At 36.8% G+C, this 24,455-nt stretch overlaps 1 protein-coding gene across 1 annotated transcript in view; it reads left to right on the plus strand.

The window, feature by feature from the left end:
- Positions 1–22,905, plus strand: part of TAF1B (TATA-box binding protein associated factor, RNA polymerase I subunit B) — a 45,723-nt gene extending 22,818 nt beyond the window's left edge. The window contains exons 9-15 of the mRNA XM_054629768.2: positions 11,097–11,244; positions 13,285–13,462; positions 13,767–13,813; positions 16,537–16,627; positions 17,079–17,149; positions 19,024–19,249; positions 22,249–22,905. Of these exons, the coding sequence (XP_054485743.2) occupies positions 11,097–11,244; positions 13,285–13,462; positions 13,767–13,813; positions 16,537–16,627; positions 17,079–17,149; positions 19,024–19,249; positions 22,249–22,477 (990 nt within the window). The 3' untranslated portion in view covers positions 22,478–22,905. The remainder of the gene's footprint in view (positions 1–11,096; positions 11,245–13,284; positions 13,463–13,766; positions 13,814–16,536; positions 16,628–17,078; positions 17,150–19,023; positions 19,250–22,248) is intronic.
- The last annotated feature ends 1,550 nt before the right edge of the window (positions 22,906–24,455 follow it).

Below are 24,455 nucleotides of genomic sequence, written 5' to 3' on the forward strand. Positions count from 1 at the left end.
TATCAAAGATGCTATTTATGGTACTGTAATTTCATCAAGTTAAAAGCAAAGGATTAGAATTTACTTCATTACAGAGTTTGAGTATGTGAATAGAAGTTCATAAACTTGAGTATTTCATAAGTGCTGGTGTTTCTTTAGTTGTGGGTGTGGATTTAGTCTCCTAATTATAGTACTCTTCTAGGAGGGACAGGTGTAGTGAATCACTGTTCTAAGGCTTTAGTTTCTTGTCCCATTGTCTATGGAGTGGAATTCTCTGTATGCTTTTGTATTGTGAATATTGTGTGAGGACAGTGTAGTGAAATTGTTATTGTGGAGATGATTTATAATGTTTGGTGACTGTTTTAGTGTTGCTAATTGGTAGATGATAACAATGCTATGCTAGTAGCAAGTTAAATAAATTTCTAGTCTGAAGATGGTTTTTTAAATAAAATGGTCTGCTGACCATTTTTGATGAATAAACCATGTAGGAAAAAGTAAAATGAATATTGCTGATACATGCAAAGATTACTTACACAGGCAGAAGGAATTTTTAAAGAAGAATGATAATTTTGAAAAAAAAAATCCAGTGTAAACAAAGATATACCTGCAAGTTCCTTAGTTTTCATCATTCTGTTAAGTTTTTTTCACTTTTCCTCTCTTTTTTTCCTTAATAAAATTCTGGATTCTGTGTGAGCAGTTTGGAACAAATCAAATATTCCCCTTGTTGTGTCTACTGAGATATATAATCTTGTAGCTTCATAGTTAGGAGAATACAGATGGAGAAATATTGCTTGAAATTTCTCAGACTTCATTCTTGTCCAACAGCTAACATGAATATCTTTATTCTAGGCAGAAAAAATAGTATTAAGTAAAGAAAAATTGGTTTGCAGTGTTCTCTGAAAGGTGGTGTTATCAATGCTGCTATGTTCAGGTAGCAGCCTTAGTTTAAATACCTGTGTGATTTTATTGATACAGGTTTCTGTAATCCCTTTATGATGCAGTTTTTGAACACGCAGTTGTTTTAGACCAGCTACATTAGAGTTGTTTTCTAATAACTCCTGACATCTAATGAAGAATGGAGATGAAAAAATTTTATATTAATGTATGAATCTGTAATGTACTGTATCTTAAATGCTATACAGAGATTTGATTGAGTGTTTTGCTGTTCTTACCCTTCCTTTTGTTGCAGAAGAACTGAGAGGTACAGAGTTACAACAAGCATTATCAAACAGGGACAATTTTCTTACAAGAAACAATTAATATTATCTACTTATCTTTCAACCTAAAGAAGAGGTGACTAAGAGGAAGATGTGGTGATAGTTTGTAGAACATGTTCAGGAGCAATTGTTCAATGTCTCTTCCAATTCAAGGACTGGGAGGTATCTGCAGAGGTTGCTGGTTTACAGGTTCAGAATCAAACAGCAGCAGATGTGGCTTCATATGTTTTGTGGGTAACTGGTGAAACTCCTTGCCTTAAATGATGCTCTGGATGTTAAAAGGGCCAGATGCTGACTGTACAAATGTCATGGAAGAATAGAGATCTGGAACAAAAGAATAGTGAGATCTCACTGCTGAGTCAGCCACAAAGGGTACAAAGCTGGACAGATGTTTGGTAGTGTTGTGGCTTGCTTGGTTCTTAAATTCCTCCCTACACATTTTGCTTGCTCGCTTCTGGGTGCAAGGCTAAATAGATTATTTTGATTGATGTGGTACAGTCACTTTTTTTTTTGTTCTGGGGTTTCAGTTAGGCTTTCAGTTTGTGGGTTTTGTGTTCTGGGGAGACTTTTTTAAAGATCGTAAAACTTCATTTTTCATTAACTAGTTATCTTAGAACAACTCTTTTAAAGTCATAGTTCAAGCCTTTAAGTTAACTAAATACAGTCTGATAAACTTTCACATTTAGAGATCTCAGGGTGTTTCTTATTCAACTTGAAAAATGTTGAGGAATATTAAATGGTAAAAGTATACAAAATCATTGCATAAAAGGGGTATGTCTAGCCTACAGCAAAGAATTCTAAGCAATAAATATTACACATTTTGCTTAAGCAAAACTTTGCTATTTAAAAAATAGCATGTATTTTTCTAGTGACCTTTTGGTTTGTTTTGATGGAGGAACTATAAAGGAATTGCTTGGTTAATAACTCACAATGTAAAATTCCTTACTGTTGAGTAGTAGTGATGATCCCAATGCCAGGAGGAAACAGGAACACTTGCAAGAAGCCTGGCCTAGAAATGTAGCAAGAAGAGAAACATGAAAAGCCATGTAAGAATAAATAAATTCTAGGTCATGAGGGAGCTCCTGGGCTGACAGGGACCGCAGCTCAAGGGGTTTCGCACTTTACCCTTAATATTTTTAAACAGTCTTCGGTTCTGTGCAGTCCTCTTTTGGCCCTAACAGCAAGTACAGGTCCTGATTTGTGAACAGATTAAGTTAATACTCTATCTTCTTTTCATTTCTTTGAATGCTGATTAAAGTTTTACAATTGAGCATATGAAATTTAGGAATTACTGAAGAGAACATGCATTTAGCTGAGACTGTAGAAGTGCTCTAGGGTATAGTCATTACAATTTCATCTCATTTTGTTTCTAAACCAAGATAACGTCTGAGGTCAGCATGCAGGAAGTAGGGAGCTGCTTGGAATCTTTTCCTTCTTCTCATTTAATATGGCGTTCAAGCCTGCATTAGTTCAAGCCACGTGAAACCAACTCAGTTGCAGAATATTTGGTCCTTTCTCCTCCTTTGATGCTGATGATTCCCTTTGGTCACAAGACTGCTGCTGGGCTGGGCTCTCAGGGCTGGTGTTGTGCTGCTCTGTCCCAAGGTGGAAAACTGGGACAAAGACACCTGCCTGAGGGACTGGGGTGGGTTTGTGCCACAGTCATGAAGAAACCTGAAGATTTTCCAAATGCTGTAAAATGGTGCCTGTATTTTTTTTTCCACACTGGCTTTTTGAAAGGATTTTGTATCCCTTAATAATCTGCTACTAGCTAAAGCACATGTCTTCAAGTCCTCACACAGCTATTAGGAAACTGCTGACTTATGGATATGTACATAACACTTTAAGTTTTGGTGGATTGCATGTATGTATTTTAGTTTGGGTCTGATTCAGACAGAGTAATTCCTGACTAAATCTGTTCATGAACTCATAAATGCAGGTCAAAATATTTGCTGTTTTCTCCTGGAGAATTTGGACTAGAATGTTAACAGCTTTCTGCTTCCCTGGAAAGCTTATCCATCAGACTGGCTTTTAGACATGTTCCTCTGTTTGCTGAAGTCTTCCTCTCAAAATATTCCAGGTCTAATGTGTAAAAGCCTCTTTTCCTGACTAAAATTTGAATTACCTTAATTGCCATATGATTTTTTTATTTCTTGTTTTCAGTGGTAACTATTTAAAGAATTCAAATTCAGACAGAAGGTGTTCATTCTTATTTATTAAAAAAATCTTTTGAGAGGGATAAAATTCTATCTCTACAAATTCTGCTCATCAGCTATGCTGCACTTACTTTCCCAAACAAGGAGGGATTCCTGCTTTGGTCTGCTGGTGTTTTGAGATACCTTGTAATCTTAAGGTTTTTTGGAGTGGGTGTGTATCTATCAGAGGGGCTTTTTTCTCTGCCTAACTCTGTATTTTTTGTGCATTTTAGCAGGTGCATGCAGTACTTTTTCAGGGTAGAAAGTAGTGCGGAATGAAAAGAAGCAAGGGTGAGGCTTTTATTTGAAAGAAAAAAAGCTGAGGAGGAAGTTCACTGCTGAAAGGGTTATTGTAATCAAGTTTATCATGAGAGCTTGCTGTTGTGTAACAGAAACTCTAGCTTGTCCATACCTGTCTTTAAGCATTACTTAATGAAGAAAGAAAACAAACCTACCAAAGTATTTATGAAATTCAATAAAATCTGTTTCCAAACTCTTAGATTTCAATACATTATGGCAGTTCAGTTCCTTATTGGAGTCCTCTCTGTGTTTTTAGAAAGACTACATTTTTTGGAAAAGTGATACTTGACACAGTTTGCTTGTGAGCGTGAACAATGTAATGCTCAAGCACGTGTCTCTCGTGGTTTATTAATATTGAAACTCATTTATTCAAAAACCACTTTAACCAGGAATCGTGTAATGAAAAATATGTCTTCCTCTGAAAGTAGCCCATTAAAAAGCCTGTTAGGCAGCCAAATATTTTTTTTTCCCCCTAGTAAAGGAGTACATCTGTAATAGACGTTCAGATGGCTTTTTTTCTTTGTATGTAGGTTGCTGGCTCATCCTCATGCCATCTTGAATTCTTCAGTAAAGAAGAACTGCCTGGATCAGTTTAATGCAGTCTAATACCCTAGCACCTTTTTTCTCTCAAAAAGGCATAAGCTTTGTTTATTGAGTCATTTTCTAAAATTAATCTTTTTGCTATGTAAAGGCCCTTCTCACTTGCTCTACAGCAATGACCAGGAGTAATTTGGGATTTTAGGATGTAGTAGTTGTTGCAGCTGAAACAGTTATTAAAAGGAGAGTGAAAGTGAGAGCCTGCCAGTGTGACTTTTGTGATTTTGAGATGGTATCCCAACTTCTTTTTTCTTCCCTTCTGCCCATTTGTGACCTGACGCATAACTTGGGCAACCTGTCTCCCTGTCTTCAGGTGGACAAATTGATTTCCTTTTATTTTTTCCTTCTGCTTGATAGGAGGCTTGTAAAGGAGCAACTTTACTTGTGTGCTTGGTCTCTTTGTCTTTTCTAATGGAAGAAGTTCCACAAGATGCATATTTCTTTGCAGTTACCTAAATGGAGTTCTAGCAGTTTCACCTGTCTTCTTCTTGTCATTTGGTTCCCTTTTAATAATTCCAGGCACACCCTCTCACTGTTACATCAGCATCTGTATGTGATTCATGGATATCAGGGTTTGGAGAAATCTATCCACTCATTTAAAATGCTATCCACTCATTTTAAATACTAATTTGGGTGTAAATTTCACAGTTAATACAGTCCATGTAAAAATGAGTGCACTGAGTCAGATGTGGGGCTCCTGGAGTCTGTTCTCCTGTTTCAGATGTGACCAAGGAAAGGAGGCAGGAGCAGGGTGCAGGGGTTCCTCCCTGTCCATTTTCACACTCACCAGCAAATCACAAGCCTAGAGTGTTTCTATACAGCAGTGGTGACAGTGCTGACGATGCCATGGAATCTCAAGATGGTTTGGGTTTGGGTTTGGGTTGGAAGGGACCTTTAGAGAGTCTCTACAAACATTGCCTATGTCTTTTCTGTATACCTTTTGCTCTGACAAAGAAGGCTTTCCTGAAAAGACTGCTCAGAATCTAACCATGTTACAAAGTTGCCTACATTAAGTTTTTTCCAGCTAGGTTAAATGGAAAAAAAAAGTTTCAGTATTTCCTATTTTTTCAAAGTTTGTATTCATCGTAATACACAGTGTTAAAGTACCTTTAATTTGTGTTTGATGGCTATTAGATTCGTTTGTGGCAGTTCCAGGTGTGATAGTGGTTGTGCCTGAGAGGTAGATAGAGGTCAGGCAAGGGGGAAACCAATGTTGTTTTAAAATAAATTGGCTGTATTTGTTGATGTAGGTTTATATGGGAGGTAGCTAGATTAGTAGTACTGTAAGAATATACAAAAAACATGAAAAATAAAATTTGTGACCATGTTAATGATCTAGTATTTAATAATTGGTCCACAAGGTAATTTCATTCAGTTTTAAATACTAATTTGGGTGTAAATTTCACAGTTAATACAGTTATTGTCTCTACTGTCAAGTCTTTTGTGCAATCTGCATGCACTGTGGCTGTTGTCATCCCACATCAGGCTCATGCTGCAGATGACCAGATATATCTGAACCAGTTGAGCAGCAGAAGGAAAGTAAGGTGAGCCAGGTGCCATAGAGAACTTGACTACTCTCCTCATTATTGGTACCTGATTTTACCTTATGTAAATGTAAAGCCAGCTTAGGTTCCTGGGAATGTGTGTTTCAATCCAGGCAGCATTCAAAGATCTTTACATGCACTAGGGTAGCCATTTGGTTTATTATTTTTACAATAAATATATTTTATTTTATGGGCATGCCCTGCTTTACACAAGGTGTGAAGCAGAATTCTGGATTGTGTTGCAAAAACCCATTCCTCAACCCTCATAACTTGTTGTTTTCCAAACCTACAAGTTAAATGGCTTTATTAATCCATTTCCTGGTAAGTTTAGTACACTCTTTTTCAAACTCAGTCTAACTTGAATTTGTCATCTTAAAAATGATGAAGCCTTGCATATCCAACGCTAAACATTAGAAGATTCCCTAAGATTTACGAAAAGCTGATAATGAAAAAATTAGTCAGATCTTACTAGGTTCCAGTATTAAATGATCATTAAAGAAATCCCTTGGGAAAAATGTCCAGTGTGGAATATAAGGAGCACAAAGTAGGTAGAACTTCAGAGAATGTGCAGGCATGGGGAAAAAAGGATCCCAGGATGGAAATGCACAGGTAAAAGGATAAGGAAGGGAATTCTGCTGCAAAAAAGTACTGAACAGGAAAGAAAGATGAAAGGGAAAAATATTAAATGAAGAATTTAGAATAACTGTATAATTATTTATTTTCAGAAACAATAGAACATTATCATTATAACATAAGTTGAGTTGTGAATATGGTGAATAAGTAAGTTATAGGATATTGTCCTGACACGGGTGAAGGAAATGGCTTACACAGTTATCCAAGAAGAGAGTCAGTCAGACCACATTTAAAACAAGAAACTATGGAGCCTGCAAATTGTTCTAGAAAGCCAGCCAGTGCATACTGTTTTCTGCTTGTTGATCAGCAATATTCTGATATTGTCCAAACAAGTAGGAGAGGCTGCAATCTTGGCTTACTCAAAACAATTACCTGTTACTTGATCTGATTATCATGCTAATAGTTTGGCTCCTCTGCTCCTGAAAACCAGTTTGTTGTTTTCTAATACAGGTGAAAAATGCCATGTAAGTTTGAAAGATAAAGACAACTGATTTAAATAGTTTAATGAATATTTATCATTATGAAAATCTTGTTATAGACACTTTTTCACTGACTCAATGATGTGTATTTTGTTCTCCTGTGCTCAGAGGGCAGGGGAAAGTACTCTCAAGTAATACTAATCTTCTATACTGCTTTCTGGAGTGACCTTATTTGTCATATGTGGGAATAAGAGACAAAGATTTAAAAACAAACCTTAAGAAAAGGTCTTGGCAACCTCTGTAGCCCATCTGGACAACTTACAGACTCTGTCAGCGTTGTTGATCAGTCTTGGAGGAATCCCAGCTTGCGAAACACCTGAAAAGGCTAGCAGGTGGAATAGCTTTAAAAGGGTTTTTTGTCAGTCTTCCTGGAATTATTAAGTGCCCTCAAGGGTTTGTAACTTGAGTTTTATATGTGGTTTTTATTGTTTTTCCCAGGTTCCCAAAACAAGATGAGAGCTTAGTAACTTCATGTGGTGATGGACAGGGGAGTTGTCCTAATATATACCACACAAATACATCTTGAATTTTTTAATTTATGATTGGATAAGTGAAAGTTATACTTGGAGGGTGTGTGGCATATGATCTAACACTGTCCTCTATTGTCCAAGTACTCCTCCCTTGGGGTTTAATCATGGGTTGCTGGAGGCAGAGTTTTTTAACTGAAGGAGGGAGGCCCTGGCTCTGGGTCTTGCTTTCCTAGTGGATTTGCTGGTTGACTTCCAGGGCAACTTGTTTTATCAGGTTCTTTTTTTTCTTTTTTACAGAAATACATAGCTGCGTAGAAGGTGGTAACTTTTACTAATTTTGAGGCTGCTTGTTTACAGCATCTTTCTTTTTCTTAATATTGTCTCAACATTTGCTGTGTTGGTTCTGTGGAATTTGGGAGTTCTTTCTCTTTTAACCCTCTCAGTATGTTTGAAATTTTTCAGAATAAAAGATTTTCTGTGTGAACTCACAGCTCTTTCAGAGTTAAACAGAGTATGAACAGGGCATACAGTGACTGGTGAAAATAGCCAGTGCTTGGTTACTGCAGAAACCCTTCAGTATCCTTAGCCCTGACCTTTCAGCCCTGTGCTGTGTCCCAGGCAGGTGTGACCTTGTGCTGGATGCAGCTGTGCTTGCAGCTCCCAGTTCCAGAGGTGACTGTGCTGCTGGAAGCAGGGGTTCAGTTCAGCCTCACCATTGTGGCACAGTGCTGGGACTACTACAGGGAATGTTTTTGGGCTTAGGCTTTAAACCCTGGGAAACAGCAGTTGATTTGGTTGATCTTTATCTTCTATTAGGATGCACATTTTAAGTGTTTTCTGATCTCTTATGAACACACATCAAGAACAGTTTTTGTCTGTTAACACTGTTTTTAAAATAGTCCAAGTGGTAGCTCTCAGGCTTAATTTTTATTTGTAGTTTTTATACCACTTGTTTGCCTTCAGAAAAAAAAAAGCATTGGTTGTCATTGCTAAGTTAAGCATTCTCTAGCCATTTTGAAAAAGAACCCAATTGCCTTCTGTAAATTGCAAACAAAAGCTTTGAACCAAAAGCAGATATTGGGCAGAGGGAAGAAGGTTTGATTGACCAATACCTAGGATAGGAAAGCTGTCTCCTTGCTCTGGTACAGGGAGAGAAGCTCAGGTAAAAGGTGATAAAGGTGTCTATTAGAGTCCTCCAGTTAAGATCTATATTCCTTAAAGTAGCTCAGTGTCAGATTAGACTTTGGATAACTCTGTTGGTGATAGTTTGATGTTTGAGAACGGGAATGCTTCAAAAGACTAAATTCCCAGTGTCTTGATTTATTTTCACCTGTGATATATTATTAAGAAGCTACTAATTCAACTGCTTTTCATTAGGGGAAAGCATATTTCCTTGCTATCTAATTATGAATAGTATTCTTGTAATGTTCTTATTTGAATTATGTGGGACTTCAATTTTTCTCCCAGTACACTCAAGAGAAGTTACATATGATTCAGGTTTTGTTCCAAGATTGGCTTGGTATTCAATTTAGCACTGCTTTTTAGAAGGAATGGGAAGTACTGTGAGCCTGGTCTTCTGCAGAGTTCTGGTAGTGCAAGTTTTTCTTGTTTCTCAAGATAGTCCTGGAGCAGTCTTAGCCAATTTTAACACTGTTTAGAAACTATAATAAACATGATACAACTTCCTAACTGTTACAAAAAGTTACATGTGTAATAGTAGGTGACAGCAGAATTATTCATTTGCCTAAGCATGTGTTCATGCAAGTCTGAACTGCAGTCTGAGGGGAGATCATTTAAAAAGAGACAGTGTAATGTTGGTAATCACTCAAAACAAAATTTGAGCATTGGCTACAGAGCTTATATTAAAATAGATGAAGGCAAATTATTGAATAAAACTACATTAGGTCACGTCATGTCTTGTTGTAAACACAGTTACTCTGTTTGTAATCTGAACTAAAAAAAGAGCAGAAGCCTGCATTCACTGTTGTTCAGAAAAGTTTTGAAGCTGTGCATAAAGTGTAAAACCCTGCTAAGTTTCTTTTAATGGAAGGTTCCAAATGTACAAATTGACTTTATAAAATATGAATACATGATAAAGAGCTCTGCTGAATTAGAAAAATCCCTGGCTAAGGCAGAAAAATCATTGCTTTTTATACATTTAAAATGGTAAAGTAGCCTGGACAACTGAAATTGTTGCTTTTAGAGGTAAATTCAAGTAATCATTTTAACTACAGAAAATTAAGAATATTTAATGAAACAGCTCAGGTATTGTGAAATGAGGGTCAAACCTCAGATCCATACTTACGCAAACTTCGGGTCCTGCTGAGTTCATTATGAATAAACATGTCAAAATCTTGCTGTAATTTATATTCTCCTATAGCAGCAAACCTGAGTACAAATTGTGAGAACTTTCTCATGCAGCCAATGGTTTCAAAAAGAGAATTTCAGATTTATAGTCACTAATAAATATGCAAATATGGATTTTTTTTAACTAAATAACATGAAAGATTCTGTGGAAGGGTTCTAGAGGATGTGGGCCTGGTGCTGAATGGGAATATGGTCACAAAGACCAAGGAGAAGGCTAAAGTGATGATTGGGTTTTTTGCCTCAGTTTTTAAGAAGCAGTTTAGGGAATATGTGAATGAAGTGGGCATATGAAGATTCATGGGCTGCAATGAGATGCTGCACAAGTGTTGAGGCAGCTAGCTGGTGTCACTGCAAGGTCACTGTCACTAAGATTTGAGCAGTTCTGGTGACTGCTCAAGTCCTCAAGGGAGACAGAGCATCCTTCCTCTCTGCTTGGCACTGGTGAGATGCATCAGGAGTGCTGGGTGCTGCTCTGGGCTACCCAGTACAAGGGAGACATGAATGCAGTGGAGTGAGGCCAGTAAAGGGATCTGGATATGGGGGAGTGGGGCCTGACAAATGGGGGGAGCTGAGAGCACTGTGACTGTTCATCCTGGAGCTGGAGGATATTCAGGGCAGGTATGGTGTGGTGCCTGCAGGAGGCTGCAAAGGAGGAAAACCAGATCCTCCTTAGTGCTGTCCAGTGACTGGATGAGATGAAAAGGCCACAAATTGAAATACAAGAAGTTCCATTTAAGTGTAAGGGGAAACAAAATCTTTTTTCCTTTGTACATTGGAGTTGGTCAAACACTGGAGCAGATTTCCCACAACCCTTGGAAGCTGCCATCTGTGGAGATGTTCAGTATCTGACTGGATGTGCTCCTGGGCACCCTGATTGAACTGACCCAAGCAGGGGCTTGGACCCAGTGGTCTCAAGCAGTCCCTGCCAGCCTCCACCTTCTGTACTTCTCTGACCTCTTAGCCCTTTAGACAGTTCACCCTCAATTGCATCTCTATTGTTTTTTCCCAAAGCTCTCAGTTTTGGAGCATCTGGATGCATAATGAGCATTTCAAAGAAAGGTGGTGAGGTGGTGGAAGATCTGAAGCAACTTTCTGTTTTTTCCTTTGTATTTCATGGGATTTAAAACTAGCAGTTTCTCTTTGCAGTACTGTAATGTGGCTCCATTCTTGCATGTGTGTACAGTCATAGTGTGCTGAAAGAATCTGTATAAATAATCCTGTATTAAACAATTCAGAATTTAGCATCAATAATTTTAAATAGTTGACAAATATGGTAATAGAGCAAATGTATAACCCCTCCAATCCTGTCTTTCAGTCGTGGCCTCTATATGAAGAAGTATTCAACAAAATGCATGAGCTTGCAGCATTTTTAGACCTGCCTCGTTTTCCAGATATAACAGAAAGCTGCTTTCTTCATCCAGACATGCTGTGCATGAAGTACTTGATGGAAGCTAATTTACCTGGTAAATATTTTCCCTAGCCTGAACTGATAAAATTTTTTTGTGGTTTATTAAACTCTAGCAAAAAGGCTTAAATTACTACTTCAAAGTGCCTGCTCTTTTCCTTCTAATTTATTCCCATTTCAGTTTGAACCGAAACATATTCTTTCTATAGAAAGCACCTTCCTCAAACATTTAGAGTACGTGTTATGGGCCCAGATATGCAGGGGCACTCTGATGTTGGCTCTGTAAGGCTGTGGAGTGGATACTTCATTTTAAATATTTCAGTATCCATGTGAACTAAGAGGCACCTGTTGAATTCATGTGATATATTAACTTCAGCTAAATTATTCATGTAGTTGGGACCTGATTGCTTAGCCCTGAAATTCTCATGTGTAGTAATGGATGTATATTCTTTAACAAAGAATATATTTTGTGTATTATATAATATTGTATATTAGTATTTATATTAATATTAATTGATGGTGTGTGACAGATCAGCTTCTGTCTCACTTGATTTATATTTTAGTTCTGAAATTGTATATAATTATTGACTTTTTTTGTCTGTCCTACAATGAAGTCTTGAATATTGACTTGTCACTTGTCAAGGAAAGACCAATATGTCCTAGTATGTGAACTCTCTGTTAGGTTACCATATTTTCTGTCAAATACCATTGTGACTGAAGATGAGTTACACAGACAAGTAGCCTGTAAATTTTTCTCTCAAAACATTCCAAGAGTTCATTGTAGGGGAGGGAGTTATTGTGTTATTTTGCAATTAGTTACAATGAATAAAAGTGTTTGGTTTTTCTATTTAGTCATAATTGAATGGAGAAACGATAACCAAAAGGTTTAGGGCTAAAATTCTGGAGTGGTAATTCTGATTTTGTAGTTTTACACCAGTGTTGTGATCCCATAGAGGATTACATTATTTTACAGATTGTGAAGTATCAATTGAATCGAACAAAGGCTGCAAATTTGTTATTTTCATATCTTTTACGGAGAAATGCAAAGCTAAGTACTCTTTGAAAATTACTGCAGAAGAGGAATATGTTGTCCTTTTCCGTGCAACTAAGATTTTTATCATGTATAAGCATTTTTTAAAAAATTGAAAAGGGCTGCTGTTGTTGTCTAACAACTCTTAAAAGAAGGCAATGAATTGGGAGTGTTAAAGGACACTAAATACCAACTAAAAGACTATTTTATGTATCTGAAATAGAACTAACTATGCTTCTAGTATTTATAAGAAAATTTAGTTTCTACTTTTTTCTAACTTTTACTGTTATGTGCGAGAGGATTGAAAACAGGTTCCTACTGAACTCTTTGTAAGCAGCAAGAGGGTATAAGTACAGCTGGATTAAGGTTGTACTTAGTCATACATTGCTAACCTTTGTGGAATCTGATGGTGATGTAATCAACTCCTGTATTTCTTGCTGAACAGGAAAGGTGAGAAATTTGGGGGATTTGTATCTGTGAAAAATAAGCAGAGTAATAAGAGCCTGTACAGATAGGCTGCTGTGTACCTTGTGGGGCTGCAGCTGGATCTCCCTGGCACAGCTTCTGCTGGGGGAGCAGCAGTGCTGCCCTGCCACCACCAAACTGCTCTCCATGCACAACCAGCTGCTTTACAGCCAGCCCTGCTCCTCCTCTGTGCAGGGCTGATTCCTGCCACGGCTGTTCAGTCAACATGCAGGAAAAAAGTTCGTGACAAGTTTTTTGCTTTTGGGCATTTTTTTTGAAAATATATTTTTGTGGATTTGCAATAGGCTTTCCTGCAAGAATATTCAGGATGATCTCACTATATTATACAAGTAACATCAAAGCACTATTAAATATGTGACTTTTTTATTCTCCATATGAATATATAGTGTCACAAGTGTTTTCCATGTAAGCACAGTGAAGGTTGCCTAGTATTTTTAAAAATACTCCTCAGCCTGAAAAATACAGCTGTCAAATGGTCCTAAAAGACCTAAGCAGTGTTTTCCTCAAATGCCCATCATATTTGCACTGTAAAAATATTTCTAGCTTGTCTTAACATTTTATATTTTTATTTATGTTAATCAGATGAATTGCATAATTGGACTTGTCGAGTGGTGAAAAAGATTGGTATTGGAGAAGTGGATTTCCTGACTCTAATGCCTGGAAATAAGTCAACAAGAAAAGTGAAATATGATGTTCTTGCTGCAGCAGTTATTGTAGTTGTGCTCAAATTATTGTTTTTATTAGATGATCACTATGAATGGTAAGTGTACAGACAAATCTGTAGCAACCCTCAAATTTCAAGTAGTGCAAATGCTTGTCTCCGATTGTTCTTTCTTTAGAGTTAAATTTATACTATTGGAATTTCACTTAAGTTCAGTAGCTTAAACCATACACTTGAAGGCATTTTAGACATTAAATATTAATTACTTTTAAAATTTCTTGGGTTGTATCTGATACTTGGAATAAAATTAGGATGACATTTTTGTCTGTTGTATTTGAATTTCATGTGAAAAGTGCAGTATTTGGATCTACAAAACAGCCTGATTTTTAAAATTTTTTTACAGGTTACTTTCAGAGTTTGCTGAAGAAAGAAATAAAAATAACACAGAAGGTATATAAATATTCTGGTAGAAGCAGTGTAATGATTTTGTAAATGAAACTGTTTTGCAATCAGGGTTAGAAAGACTTTTCTTATTGATCATGAAAATGTGTTTTTGTCATTCATTAAGGGGAAATTTTATTCAGAGAAAAGAGTAGATCCTGTTCATGTAAAATGGCCTCAGTGTACCTGCACAATTCTTTTTGTTTGGGATAGGGGAGTTTGGTACACATTTTGCTGGGTCCCTCTCTACTTCTGCTTGTGCATGTTTGCCTCTTGGTTTAGAGTTTTATGTGTGGTAGGTGGAGATAAATGGATACACTGTGAAAAGGGAGCACACTTTGATCGTAAATAGCAGATACTTACTAGGGGCATCAAACCACATTTATGATAAAATCCAAACTTGTTTAGTCTTGTTAAATAAAATGTCTTAGTGCGGAACGTATTTCAGATGTAATCTAGTTTCTTAGTCCAAATAATCCTGAGAGAGTGTGGAAAAGCTAGCAGCAATTAAGATGGAGAAGATAATGGTGTGAACATGGTTCTTTGAGGGCAGAAAGACCAAATCAAAGATTAGAAATCTTCAGGAAGATGCTCCATGGCCCGATCCAAATCACAGTTGAAGATAAGATCCAAGATGTGTTGCAGCGGTTTATCTGTAAGGCCTTTTATCCAGTTTTGGGTCATTTTGACCCTTCTGATGCTTTGTTTAATAAAATTATGGTGTTAGTCATGTGTGACTCAATTACTGCTAAAACTAGAGACAGTTGTCCCTGTTAACTAAAACTGGTAATTTTCACATTCAAGTGGATACTCAAAATTATGGTGGATTTTTTATTTTCCTTTCTACTTCCCTTGAAAACTTGAAGTACATGATAGTGACAGGAGTGGGGAGTTGTGCAACTGCTTTACAAGCTGGGGCTCATTAATGTCTTAATGGGGTTTCTCCCTTATTAACAAGTCTCATTGCCCTTGGGAATTAACAGCTCATTCTTTGCCCACTTTTTTGCTTTAAAATCTGCTGGTGCAAATGATCCATGTGCTGTGTTTTGTTGTCCCTGTGCTTTAGATGTCGGGGTGATGGTGAGCAGCTGCACAGAGGAGCTGATGTGAGAATTTTTGTTAGATGACTGATCAGTGCCAGAGCTCAAAACTGCCTCTGGCATTTTCCCAAAGTTAGAGTGCTTAAATGAATAATGGTTAATACTGAGTTTTAAAGATTCAATTTATGTTGACTCCATTCTCAACTTAACTATCTATTTTCTAGTCAATTTTTTTTTAATTAAAAAATAGTATTTCAGCTCCTACATTTCTTCAAACCACACTGGAAGCAGTACAATAGATAGTTATAGTTACCTATCGTGTGTGTTCTGTGAACTGCACACATCCACAATATGGGTTTTGTTCAAATAAAAGGTGATTGAGATATATATAGATGTATATGTATGTGTGTATCAGAGCTGTGTATTTTCCAGTCAGCTCAGCTACATGAATGTCAGACCAGCTGTACTGGCCAGGTGAAGAGTTATTACAGTGTAGCATCATGTCTCTTACAATGGGTTTGCATGTGACATAATAATTCATATAAAGTTTAACACCAATTTCTACCACCTCCCACACTGCTCTCCCAGCAATTTAGGAGTATTTACTTAAACCTCGGGGTTTATGGAGCTGATAAAAGAAGTTGTATCCAGACCTTTGAATTTCAAGGACTGCTGAGGGGTCTTTGTTCCTTTCATATGTCTCTTGCTTTTTGAGACCATCTATGATTTTAGAATGTAGACATTCTGAGGCAGGATAATACAAACAGCAGAAATGCAAATAATAGAAAAGGTACATAAGTTTGATTGTAAGAACAGTGTATGCACCTTCAGGAGAGTTTGAACAGCTGGCTGGCAAAGCTGAGCATGACGCAAGCATTGCATGCAGTGCAGCTCGGGCCATGGGGAAATGCAAAGTCTGGTTAATTCACAATGCAGATATTCCACCCACAGGGATAAGAGTTGATTATTTTTAAATATATAAGTCTACACCATATTTCTGTTTGGAATTCTTATCCTTACTGTACCCAGTTGGTCTGCTTCAGTCTTGTGCCTCTTTGGAGGATCAGTGATAAAGGTGCTGCTATATGTCCTATGTCTTCATGTTTTTATGTGCCCTGGTAAATACTTGTTCACATATCAACAGGTTTCTGTGCTCCAAACCATGAGAGGCTGATATGAAGTGAAGACCATTGTCTAGTTTATCTTTCCAATCTTGTAAGATTTCAGAGGTAGTGGGATAGACAGTGGGGAGCTGGTGAAACTATGTGAAATTTTGCATCTGATCTTCTTTAGATTTTATTTGTTTAAACTTAAGCTTGATGCATAGTTTCATTAATCCCTTGAATTCAACTTTGAAACAGTTGAAGGCCACCCCACACAGTGGAGAACTAGTTGATTTGGTAGAGAGGAGGTAGTTTCTAGGCTTACCTTTCCAGAAAAGAGAGAAAAGGTTTGACTTGTGCTCAATCAATGAAACCTAAGATATGGGGCTTCTTTGCACTTCCTATGACATGATGTTCTTTCATTCCATTTCTGTGTTTCTCTTTTTTACAGAATTATTAGATCAAGTATATTTTCTTTAAGCACATAGCATTCCGGTTAGTTTGTTACAGGTGCAAGATGCAGGGTCTAACTGCTTGGAGACCTTCTCTGTCATTTCTTTCCAAACTAAAGTGTGTATGTTTTATTCAGGGGGGCCATATTTTGAATTCAGGAAGTGGTATGAGGTGGTAAAACATTCCTTGGATGTGGAGCAAAAGAAACTGGATGAAGAAAAAGCCAAGTAAGAGGCTTTTAAGTGCTTCTTTTTTAAGGTAGACAGTTCTGCGTGAACTTCTGATCCCTACAGAAATAAAAAAAAGTTAGAAATTTGTTCCATATATCCATTCACCAAGCTTGAGTGAATAGAATGAGTAAATTACTGTTTTAATTTTCTATTTATACTCATAAGCTTTATCCAGGTTATTTATTAAATGCTCACTTACTGTGAAAAATAGCTTATACAGCTGAACAATTAACTGATTACAGTAGATCTAGGCTAACATGCCTTGGTTTATCTGCTCAGAAAAAGATTTCCTTTATTTGTTGGAGGGGCAGTGGCTCTATAGCACTAAACATTAGATTATTTTGATTTTGATTTAAAACTTTAGCAGTATTTGTAATAATTTATTATTCATTTATTCATTTGGTCCAGCTTTCTTTTTGTTAACAATTCTTATGTCTCTTACTGGTAGGTATCTGTGGAGATGTGAAAAGCCATTGTTTTATTCAGTCAAGAATAAATCTAAAGTTCTAAAGAGAAGACGTGAGTAAACTTTGTTTCTTCCCAGCAGCACAGAAATCTGCTCTAACTTCTCCCATCATAGATCTTCAGCTGTGACTGATAACATTTACATCTTAAAATATTTTGTCTCCTCTCTTTCATCTCTGGGTACAATTAATGTAGTACTGTTTTACAACCTGTGGCTGGAATTTTTCAAACATGCACAGCTGAAACTGCCTTTGCCAGTCTTCCCAGCAACCTACTGAGCCATGTCTCAGAATGAGTGCTCTTGTCCTCATCTTCTCTAGTTTGCCTTTATATCACTGTTCCTCATGAGTTGTCGCTCTTCTTTCCTGTCTGTTTCCTCCTTTAGTTTTTTAAATGCTTTGGTATGAATATGCCAGTATGTCCTTTAGTAGATCTTGCATGTCCCTCTTCTCTCCCACTCCTTGCAATCCTCTGCAAAAAGCAAGGAAGGCTTTACTTGCGTAGCCAGCAGCATGTGGTCAGAATGCAGGTACAGTTGCTGAATTTTAGTAGGTCTGGAAGTACTTGTGAGAAGTTTCTGGAGTTTGTATTGACATAAAAGCAAAGAAACAAAACCACAAAACCCCAGTTGTCTGCAGAAATAAGGAAAACCAGAATTTTATTCAGCCAAATTAGATCTGGAGTTCTTCATTCTACATTTTATGTTATCCAGAAAGCAGCAGGTATTTGGAGAGAGATATTAAGTATGGCAAGTGGTATTTTTCTTTTTATATGTTCTTTCAGTTTCTGGAAGTGACTGGTTCAGGGACTTCTAAACAAGTTGTATAATCCTATTTGGTTTGAATTACACATGTTGGATTTCTCCTTCAAGAATGCAGTGGGGGTTTGTTTAAGTACTTACTCTTCAAAATCCTGTTGGAGTGATCCTGCCATCAAGTCATGTTCCATGGAAAACCATGTTTAGATGTATTAATTTCAAGCTGATTATTTACTCAGATACCCTTTAATTCCTGCATTTATAGGAAAAGAGATTCCTCTTCTGGCTCTGCTTCTCTTGGAGCTAGAAGAGGACCACTTAGATTATAGAGCTTTATCATAATGTTGTGAGCAGGAATATCACATAATTGCAACTGGGCAGGATTGATCTTAAAGCAAATGTACCACACTAGAGACGGTGCTCTAGAACACTTATGTGCCAGGTACAGGTTTTCAGAAACCTTCCTAAACTTTTGATTTTGATCATAGATTTTAATGTCATCTTGAAAGATAAACTTCCCAGTCCTTGGATTATTTTAGGAGGTTTTTTTCCTATGGGTTTTTTTTTTTCAATACATGAATGAGTTGCTTTAAATACAGCTCATTAAAAGCAGTTAAAGCTCCTACAATGTTTTTTAACCTGCTTTTTATCCTAGATAAACAAGGCATAGGCAGTCATACAGTGTGTGCTGATCTATCATAATACCTTCTTTCCCTTCTGAGCCTCAATAACTTAGGAGATCTTGTTGTTCATCCACTAGCAGCAGGCAAACATAGAATGGGTTTTTTTTATTGTTGGGGTTTTTTATCAGTTGAAATTTGCACCATGAAAAGCTTAACCTTCAATCCATGTGTATATGAATGTGCTTTCTATCAAATGGATTTTACAGGTTTTACTTGCAGGAATGTTTTAGAGTGCCCCACTACTAATATCATTAGGTATAAAAGACATGGCATTTTGAATTATGTTTCAAAATGTTTCACTAAAACCTGCAAAGAAGGTGGCTGAGATAACCTAAAGACTTCCCGGATTTCTCAGTCTTTCATGCAGAGGTTAAAAAAAAAAATTAAAAAGCACAAATACCCCATTTTCTTCTTGCATTAGTCACCTCTAACCAGTATTCTGGTACTTAGTACTTTTACATTTGTTTCTTTTGTTTCTCTTTGCACAGAAATGGTTGTGAATTTACAAAATCAGTTTGGCAAGCTGTCTGGTTCAGTGCAACGTGCTGAAAAGCCAAATCCTTCAAGTTTTCAGTTAAGTTGGTCTGAAGAAAACACAGATGGGAGTTGTTTTCACGGGCATAGCCTGAAGGGAGTTTTGCAAGAAAAATGTGGTTTACTGACAACCATGAACCCTGACTATTGGCTGTGTACAGTTAAACTGTGTAATGAGAAGTAAGTATTCACATTTTTGCTAAATACATTTTAGAAAGTTCTCATGAAAGTAAAGTCCTGTACATATAGTTTTGCAAATGACAAATACAGGGTGTGTGCACGGCTATGTGTTCACATACAGTTACAGTCATTTCTAGAAAGGGGTGTGTGAGGAATGGATAGTCTTGGACTGTGACTAGACAAACTGTAACATGAAGAGTGATCAAAGTGAGTTTATGAGAAGAGAGGAGATGAGACAAAATCAACAACTAGAGTCACATGGCAAGAGTAGCAGCTAGGTGCAAATACCCACTTCATTTCTTTACAGTGTTTTATAAAAATATTTGTGATGCAACTCTACAAAGAATGGAAAAACAGTCCCATTCCTCTCCTCCCTGGATTCTAAAAAAGCACAGAAAATTAATTTTCTAAATCATATACTATATGATTTTTTGATGGCCTTAATCACAGTGACTTCTGGATCGTATACCAGACTTTGGTTCTGCTATTGGTTGTATTATGAAACCCTAATCCAGAAGAGGAATGTACTGGTAATATCAGTGAAGAAGATCAACTCTGTAGCTAGCTTGGAGTCTCCTGAATTTCTCATGTATGCTATTGAAAAGTGGTTTTTTTTGAAAGAAGACTTGGTTACATTCATGTGAAATGAGTTACATTCATTTGTCTCCTGAGTAACATATGAAATTTTTATCTGGTATATAATTTGAAATGGTATTCAGAGATCAATACCCCCTATGCAGTCTTAGTGATATGATCCTGATTTTAAAGCATTCCATTCCCTTTGAGAATAGCTGGGTTTTACGAGTATGCTGTTTTTTCTGTCCTTCGATGGATTTATTTGCTTATCTTTATTTTCCTTTTCACATTACTTTTCACATACCCACAGTGACATAAATGGGTTGGAATAATGTAAGCACAGTGTTACATTACAAGAGGTTTGGTTATATGGATTCATTCTTTTGTATGAATAAGAACTTTTTTTTTTTTTTAAGGGAGTAGAGGTAATAATCCTTTTACCACAGATTTGCGTAAATCTTATGTACACATTGAATGAGTGGATATTTCGGTGTATGCTTGTGTGAATAATCTTCCATGCAAAGTCTGTTTTTAAACCTACATTTTCATATGTAATATATTAAAATGTTAATGGCAAACTGTCACAGCCTTCATGAAACAAGATTTGAATTTAAATTCTTACCGGTTAAATTTCCCATTATATCATTTGCAATGCAAGTAGTTAAGTATACATCTGACACTTACTTAACATTGGAAAACAACATGTACTCCCTCAGATATGAGGGTTTATCCTCTGTGTATGTAGAATGGAACTAAAAAAAAAAAAAATCTTACAAATTCTCTTCATTTAAAAATCAGCATGGCCTAACAGGGCTGCTATAATGCTTTATTCCTGGGACTGAAGTATGATTACAGTGTGAGCAAAGCTGAGATCAGTCAAATCATTGGTGAAATGCTTTTATGTTTTATTTTAAAACTTTGTTTTAAACTGGATTCTAAACTGATTTGCTGTTCTATTTATTATTTTCTATTATTCTATTTATTATATTCTATCTAAACTATTTGCTATTACACCTAAGTCTTTAGGTGACAGGAGTTGTACTCAGTGTTCATAAAGCTCTTTCCAAGCTGAAGGACTGTAGAATTCTATACGTGACGAGGTACTACAGTGTATGAAAAATGTTGTATATGCTTTTGGGGGGTGTCAGGTAGGGCAGAGGATGGGATGTATGGCATGAGAGACCTAGTTGCAGGTTTCCAATGTGCCAGACTTTGGGAGGCTTTGAACAGACTGTGCTCCCTGAAGTGCAGCTTGCATGGCACTCAGGACGGGTCTGGCTGTTCCTCCAGTTTGAGGTAAAATGTAAATGTTTGCTGGGCCAGAGGGAGCGAGCAAATGACTTTATAGTCTAGTAATTAGCACACTTACCTGTAAATTGGGACAGACAGATCCCAGTCGTTGTTCTGGTGAATATTTAAGACAGCTGCTCTGAATCAGACACAGGGAACATTTAAACTGCTTCTCCACATCCCAAGGCAATACTGTTAAGTTAGAAGATGTATAGCGTTTATAGGTGAATATATATATATACCTGAACCCCCATATATTATACCTGAACCCCCATATCAATGTACAGTGTTTTTATTTAAAAATTGAAAGTTTGTAGTATTTTAAACTAAATTTGAGCCTTATCCAGTTTGGTGGTTTTCCAACCTAAGTTGGTGAATTTAATGTTTACAGAGCTATCTCTGCAGCTTGTCCTCTGTGTCATCTTTTGTTCAGTCTGACACTTGTTACCAGCAAGTCTAGTCTGCTATTTTCATTATATATTTCATCAATAAAAATCACCTCTTCATTTTCATTAACATTTTGACCACAAAAGCTACAAAATAATGAAGCAGAATGCTGCTACAGCACTAATTACTTTCTAGACATGTAATTTGTATTTAGCACACAAAGGCAATGGACAATAGATGAATGGGTTATTATCCCATGACATAGTGTCAGGAAGATGAGAGGGGGAACCCTGTGGAGAGAGAAGAACAGAGTAAAGAACCTAAGGTGTCTGAATTGGATAGTCTTAGAAATTTAAAAGATAGGGTGAGGTAGTCATTTTAATACTTTGCTACATTTGCTAAAACCTGGAAGAACAAACAGTGATTCTATGTAGTCCTGAAAGTCAAAAAAAGTATTCTTTGCCTGGCTGTGTAAGATCCTGATTCATAGTGCAAGAAGCTATAGTGGCTTTTTCTTCTTAGTGTGTTTGCACCAGCTCTGAAGATACCTTAGTTCAGTCTTATACTTCATGGTTTTGCTGGAGTGGATTACTTCACAGGACTCAACACTGTAAACTAGAATTGTGATTTATGCTGTTGGTAAAGTGTAAACTTTGTCTCTAATTACAGTTTAATATATAAATGCTAGCTAAATACTAAATGCACTTGTAATTTAGGGCTTTTGTTTTCTCCCCATTTCTTTTCAGATTGTGTGGTCATCTGGCTCATTACAGAGAAGTGGAGTTTCCCCAGAGTTATCATTTTGTGTTGGGGTTGTTCTCTTTTCTTCTGAGGATTCAACCCTCTTATATCCATGACGAGGTGTGTATGATAGAACACAGACTTTTTAATAAAAAACTTTGTAAAAAACTAAAATACAACACAGTGCTAAGGAAGTTAAAAAGGCCTAAAACCTCCAGTATTAAACCCATGTAAATTAGTTGTTTGGATCCCAAACCATGGTATTACATCTGAACTTACACCGATTCTTTTGTCTCATGGACATTTTTTGTAAAGATAGGAGTGCTGAGATCTACTACTGTACTTCAGTTTTAGTGTCATTTTATCTATAATTTAAGTCACTGTTACTGGGAAACTGCCAAGGAAACTGTTAATTACCATTTATTTCATTAATTTGCATCAGAGCCAACAGGAAGCTGTGAAATTACCATTTTTTGGGGCATAATTGTACATATTTGGAGTGTACTGGACATGACATTAGCATCTAATTACATGGTGAGATTTTGCAATTAAAATACCTATTTTTTTACCTACCATTGTATGACAGTAAATATATTTCTAGAAAATAATGTTTATTTTGTTTTTAAATACTATGTTAACAAATAAAAGAAGCAGCTGTTTAATGTTGTCATTGCAGTGAGTTTTTTCTTTATTATTTCTAAACAGCATTCCAGTTGTTCTGGAACAACTCTGGCATTGTTTTCTACATTTCCTTGCATACTGTATATTTCCCAGTCTCTTGTTGTGCCTGAGACTGTCATTTAGGTTAACATCTTTCAGGTCCAAGTTCCATTTCAGGCTTCACAGATTTTGCAGATACTTCTGTACCTAGTATAAAATCTGATCCTAACTGCCAGGTCCTCCTGTCATTCTTCTTTTGCAAGTCTACTGTTAAAGCCTTGAATTTCTTCTGACCACTTTATAATGCAGCATCTTCAGCAGCTTGTGCCCTGGCCATTCCACCAGTTTCTCATGCTGGATCTTATTTCTGCACCATATTTTTATACTGTCCCAGACGACATGTAAGTGAAGTTGGGTGCTGCCATTACATGAAAGACACCATAACAATATAGATACATATGTTGAACCTAGATGCTGTGTAGATACCCAGATGAATAATGCTGCTTTCACCTGAATGAAATTAAAGTCATCATTTCCAACCATCAGTACAGAGTACAGAATTTACCAAATCTGTTTGATCAAAACCAACAACTATTTCTAAGCATTATTATAATTAAGAAAAATGGTGCCTGCCGACTTGACAAAGAGTAATGACTTCCTCCCTGAGCAAGGGCTTCAGTGAGATGTAATCTGGGAGGGTAATTGGTTCAGTGAGTAGATTGTGAAGGGTTTTAAACCATGAAGTTGTTTAAAAATTGGGAACAGGTGAATGATAGGAGAGGTGATGGGCCCTACCTGTCTGGAGCAAGTGATAAAGTGGTATTTCACATACAAGCAGGGCAGACAGGACTACTAAAAGTAAGTTTTAATAGTTATATGGAAATACTGGCAAACCAGGAGGCTTTGCTGGCTCAGTAGAGGTAGGAGGTAATAAGGTGTCCTGACTTGGGGTCATACAAAAGACACAGTTTGGGTGAAAGTTTTTGCTTTTTCAGGTGTTTTGATTATTGCAGCACAGGGATATAAAGCAATGGTCCTATAAAGTGACTAACCAGCAGATGAGAAGGCAGAGTTTTAGCCATACAGCACTAAACTGTGCTTGATGTGGGAAGAGGAAAGAGACTGAGTTATTACTTGGTTGTATGTGTTAAGAGATTTTGTAAGTGGGGACAGGGTAGTATGTCTAAATCTATTGCCATGCTGTGCTAGATACCGCAGACTTCTGGCGAGGTGTGTCTGAACTGATGTTTACATTAGTGGACTTGGAACATACCAGTTTAAATCACCTCTTGTGTCTGTGTTTGTGTTTTAAAATTAGCCATTACCTATTATGTTTGACCTCACCTGAGTGAATTACTAATATTTGTAGGTATTTGGTAAAGTTAGTGTTTGTACTATTCTAGATGAGTATTTGTATCAGTTAAAAATCTACAGAAGTGTAATACACATTGTCACTCTTTTCAACAGTGCTGGATCAAATGACTGAAAGCATCTCATTCTTTTTACTGTAATATCTGTTAAAATTTTGAATTAACTATCTAAAAGACACCTC

Source organism: Agelaius phoeniceus, chromosome 3 (genome assembly GCF_051311805.1).
Source record: "Agelaius phoeniceus isolate bAgePho1 chromosome 3, bAgePho1.hap1, whole genome shotgun sequence".
In the NCBI taxonomy this organism is placed as follows: Eukaryota; Metazoa; Chordata; class Aves; order Passeriformes; family Icteridae; genus Agelaius; species Agelaius phoeniceus.